This window comes from Notothenia coriiceps, unplaced genomic scaffold (assembly GCF_000735185.1).
Source record: "Notothenia coriiceps isolate Sejong01 unplaced genomic scaffold, NC01 NC01_scaffold00033899, whole genome shotgun sequence".
Classification (NCBI taxonomy): domain Eukaryota; kingdom Metazoa; phylum Chordata; class Actinopteri; order Perciformes; family Nototheniidae; genus Notothenia; species Notothenia coriiceps.
Window position 1 is genome coordinate 56,548 of NW_011366600.1, and position 4,978 is coordinate 61,525.

Below are 4,978 nucleotides of genomic sequence, written 5' to 3' on the forward strand. Positions count from 1 at the left end.
TGAGAGTGAGAGGAGGAGGAAGAGGTGGGGTGAGAGAAAGAGGAGAAAGAATGAGAGGTAGAGGTAGAGCTGGAGGGAGAGGACGTGGACAAAGAAGAATACTCTCAAATGAAATGAAATGTTATCAACCATGGTGTGACGATGAGAGGCTGGACAGAGGGTTCAGCCTAATCTAAACCGATGTACTGTTGCCTCTGTAATCCGGACACTTAGACTTGAAAACAGGATAGTTAGCTCTGCATAATTCATGATATATCAGTGCTTATATCTGTTGTGTGAAACGTATTTACTTCATTACTGTAATTAAATTGTTGGCATGTTGCAGACTATAACTGTACAAACATCCTGCACAATGTACTGTGGTAAACTGACTGTTATGCAACATACTGACCAACCACTATATCTTTGTTGTTTATCTGAAGGACTGAGAAACAAAGAGGTGCAGGTGGAAGGCTTAGGATGTTCAATGAGGCACAGGAAGCAGCAGCTACAAACTGGGTTTTGGCAAACAATGCCATCACACTTAGAGAGATCCGAAGCAGAGTAACTATGTGCTGAGATGCATGTTGCAAAATGTGATTTTTTCAACAACTCATTTGTATTTCTTAATTTACTGTATTTCTGTATACTCAAGCAGAAACCTCTATGTACGAGCATAGCCCATAACAGATGAGAGTGCTTTATGCTCAGCAGTGTGTAGCTGGGTGGTCAANAATCTTTCTCTGCAGAAACCTCTCTATGTACGAGCATAGCCCATAACAGATGAGAGTGCTTTATGCTCAGCAGTGTGTAGCTGGGTGGTCAAACCATCTAGTATTGTGAATGAAGTGTGTTATATTTGGTGCAAACATTTGCATTTGGTAAGTGTTTATGTAGTTTTGAGTGCATTTCTTAATTTAGCAGGAGAAATGAGGTGTTTTGCACTTTGGGAGTGGGGTTTTGTGAATTGTGTTTAGTGTTCTGAGAAACTGAGCAATTTAAAAAAAAAATGTGTGTTAGCAATCGAGAAAAACTGTAAGATATAGGTCCTTAAACAACAAATCAAAAGATAAATAAACCACAACTCAGATGTTAAAAGGTATGTATAAGTCTGAATGTGTTGACAATATCCTTGTCATCAAACCATAACCACGTTAAAGAGGCTCTATTGTGCTTTTAGGGTCCCTCCTTTCCTGTAGTAGTGTGTTATATAGGTTTGTGTGCATGTATATGGTCTGCAAAGGCTAAAATCCCAAAGTTCTCCAGAGGGAATTGTGGCCCTGCACCTCCATTGTACTCCTTTGTTTACAGTGACATCACTATGTAACACTTGCGCTTCTATTGGCAAGCGCTCCAATACATTGTACGTGATTGGCTATTGGCTAAGGGGAAGGACATCTCTAAGTAGCTAACCAATCAGAGCAGACTGGGCTCTGGTTTCAGACAGTGGGTGAAAAGAGGTGCTGCAGCACAGGCAGTATGAGAAAAATAAAGAGCTTTTTGAACATTATAGCATGGAGACATGTCCCAGGAGAGACACTACATACTGATATGAAAACATGATATATCATCCTCTCCTGTCTGATCAACAATGAGGATTGTTTGTCTAAATCTGGAGCCTAGCTGTTCATGACTTAAGGCTACAGAGCGTTTTACCCGCAGCTATGTGTGCAGCCGACAGACAGCCATGCTGCGCTGACTGGCTGCAGTTCATGTGTTCAGTTAGTGAGTCACCTGCAGGAATATGTCTCATCGGGAGCCTCTTATTACTGTTCAGGATTACAATGAGGCAGTTCAAGAGAAAACGTCAACAGACAGAGTCAAGGGTGTGGAAGGACAAAGATGTTTTATATTGTTATTAGTATTATTATTTACATTTGTATTTTTGTATTCGGGATTGTGGGAAACGGCATTTCGATTTCTCTGTCTGTACACACAAACTGAAAGATTGTCAATAAAGTTGACTTTGACTTTGATACAGCCAATGAAATGCCAAGGAGTTTTTATTAGGGTTTCTTTTTGTCAAAGTATATTTACTTTTTATATATATATTTTGTATTATTTTTGTATTACAGCCCACTGCCCAGAATCATTTTTTGCACTAACCCTAAGCCAGACAACAGAAAACAACACAAAAAAGAGCCAAAAGCATGTCAGAGGAAAAGGAAAGCACCATTATGTTGTCCACCATTTTCCTCCAGTTCAGAGTAAACAGTCATTACACTACACTGGCTCCCGCGGTTCACGATTTGTTCCAAATGCTCAATTGAAAAGTGAAACACAACCAACTCCCTGGGCACTTTGTATTATTCCAAGATCACTGGTGTTACTGGCAGTTTGTGGTGCATGTTTCGGGAACACACTCCTCCCTTTCAGTGTGACAGAATGAACACATGTGGTGTGTGTGTGACTCAGGCTAATGTGACGAAATGCTGCCGTTGTTCAGGCCAGGAAACGAGCTGTGAATTAGGTAAGTGTGTGTTTTTAAGCTGAGGCTATGCCATTATTCATCTAGCAGATTTATTTGACTGAGTTTTGCTTTAGTTTGCGAAATTCAACAGTAGTGGTTCTGTAGTTTCTTGTCACAGCAGTGTGTGAGCTGCAGAATAAATCCAAACATTTTGCGGTGGGTTTTTGTTTTTCACTGTACTTTATTTTGGCTTGATAAATGAGGCAGCAGCAGGCGGTCATCTTTCAGTACCTGCTCCTTTGACTGTGAGCTACAGGAAGTCATGGGCTGGAGCTAAGCAGGTCGACACTACCATCTGGTGGCTGGAAAATACCTTTTTACTATATAAACATCTACAACTTGGCTTTCAGATATATTTTTTCACAATTTACCCTTAGGAACAGGTGCATACAAAAAACAAAAAATAAACAAATCAAAAACAGACAAGAACATTTAAATATAGAATAAACAATATTCAAATACATTAAAAAGGGCTCATATTCCTCTATTACGCTCAACAGTTGTGTTGCACTCTTATTTTTCATGAATTTATGGGCTTTAATACTTTTTAAAAAACTCATTATAAAAGACGCAAAACTCAGGATTCACAGAAAATACTATAAATAATGTCCTTCTGAGAATGCTTCCATAATTGTGGAAAGGAAACATTCAGAATATATTATTTAGTCATTATTAATTATTTCTATTATTATAATTAATTGTTTGCACCTCACGCAGCAACTGTTACCTGGGTGTGGTTTAATGGTATTTAGTCCACCTATTGTATCCCGAGGTTTAGATGACGAAGAAGGTGAGCTGCCTCCTCGGGTGTTTTCTGTAGCACGTGTAATCTTTCTTTGGTCACGTTTGGTTTTATTTTCTTTATAAAACATCATGGAACTTCAGCACGTACTCTTTCTCTGCAATTCGTCAAAGTAATGAGGCTAGTTTAGCCTGTTAGCGTAACCTTTATTTATTTGGAGTTTAGTTGATATGTACACCTTGAGGAGTTTATTTTACTAACGTACAGTATCATACAAAAATATATTTATCTTAATGCAATTTAATAACTGAGGTTTCATGGTGATGTGTATTACCTTAACATGTATTGACCCGTAGTGTCTTACAAAATATATAGCTACAGTATATAGTTACAATATATTTAAAGGTCGTTGAAATTAGAGGAAGGCATTTTCACTTACAAGACTTTCAAGTTGTATTCCTGTCTATATTCTGAAGCTTTCTAAAGATGTTATTTTTTTTATATAATTCACAGACATCTGTTTAGCTGTTGACATTTAATGGTTGTGATAAAGCGTCGGCATCAGCAAAAATATTGACATTGAAATATTGATTAGAAAGAGTTATGTTACATCTAATGAAAAAATGAATGGACCAAGGATAGACCCCTGTGGAACCTCTTTCTGATGGTAAAATGGCCTGAATGAGTACAGTCAGCAATGGTAATAGTTTATGGTTCAAAGTGACGCTCTATCTAGCTTATATGAGACTAAAGGCTCTATGCACACTTTTAGAAATCAGTTGGCTTTAGCTTGTTGTTAAATTACCTCATTTATAGCATTATTACATTTAAGTGACTGTGGTGCCTTGTTCTTTAGGGAGCTTTGTGTGTGTGTTTGCTGTGGAAACAAATACAAGTTGACAATTTAAGTGCATCATTTGAATGTTATTGAGAACATTTGAACAACTTTTAAAATCCACACAACATATTTTAACAGTGAGTTGTGTCAAACAGTCCACCTCACTCTTTCTGAACAGTCAGTGCACTAGTGAAGGTGTTCTCCCATGTGGTCTGGTTCTCTGAGACTCTTCTCACAGTGAGCACAGACGTCAGGTTTTTCTCCAGTGTGGGTAGGCTGGTGGAGATTCACACTGTATGAGTCACTGAACTCTTTCTTCCACTGGTCAAAGGAGTGGTTTATCTGGTGGCGCTTCAATGAGTCTGAGTCCCTGAAAGTTTTTTCACACTGGTCACAGGTGAAGAGTTTTTCTCCAGTGTGGATTCGCTTGTGAATCTTCAAATTGCCTGACTGGCTAAAGCTCTTCTCACACTGGTCACAGGTGAAAGGTTTTTCTCCAGTGTGGGTTCGCTTGTGAATCTTCAAATAGCCTGACTTGCTAAAGCTCTTCTCACACTGGTCACAGGTGAAGGGTTTTTCTCCAGTGTGGATTCGCTTGTGAATCTTCAAATTGCCTGAATTCCCAAAACTCTTCTCACACTGGTCACAGGTGTGTGGTTTTCCTATCATGGCTGTAGACTGATGTTGATCCAGCTGTTCTCCGATGATACTCTTCTCCCACTCGTCATAAAGCTTATCTGGGTTTATGCAGGTCTCTTCCTATAAAACAACAATGGTTAGTCACGTAGGAACAACAAAACGAACATACTTCAATTACCCATAAACTATGAAGAAGGAACCATAAGTAGACCAATAAAATCCGGATGTTGCTAAAGCCTTATGTAAAGAGCGCCAAGGTAATGTTTGACGCAAGTATACAAGGTTATGTGAACACAGTGCAAAGAGACAA

General features: G+C 38.8%; 1 protein-coding gene across 1 annotated transcript in view; it reads right to left on the reverse strand.

The window, feature by feature from the left end:
* Positions 1-4,215: 4,215 nt before the first annotated feature.
* The window catches only part of LOC104961883 (gastrula zinc finger protein XlCGF71.1-like), a 3,076-nt gene continuing 2,313 nt past the window's right edge, over positions 4,216-4,978 (reverse strand). The window contains exon 2 of the mRNA XM_010790240.1: positions 4,216-4,788. Within this exon, the coding sequence (XP_010788542.1) occupies positions 4,216-4,788 (573 nt within the window). The remainder of the gene's footprint in view (positions 4,789-4,978) is intronic.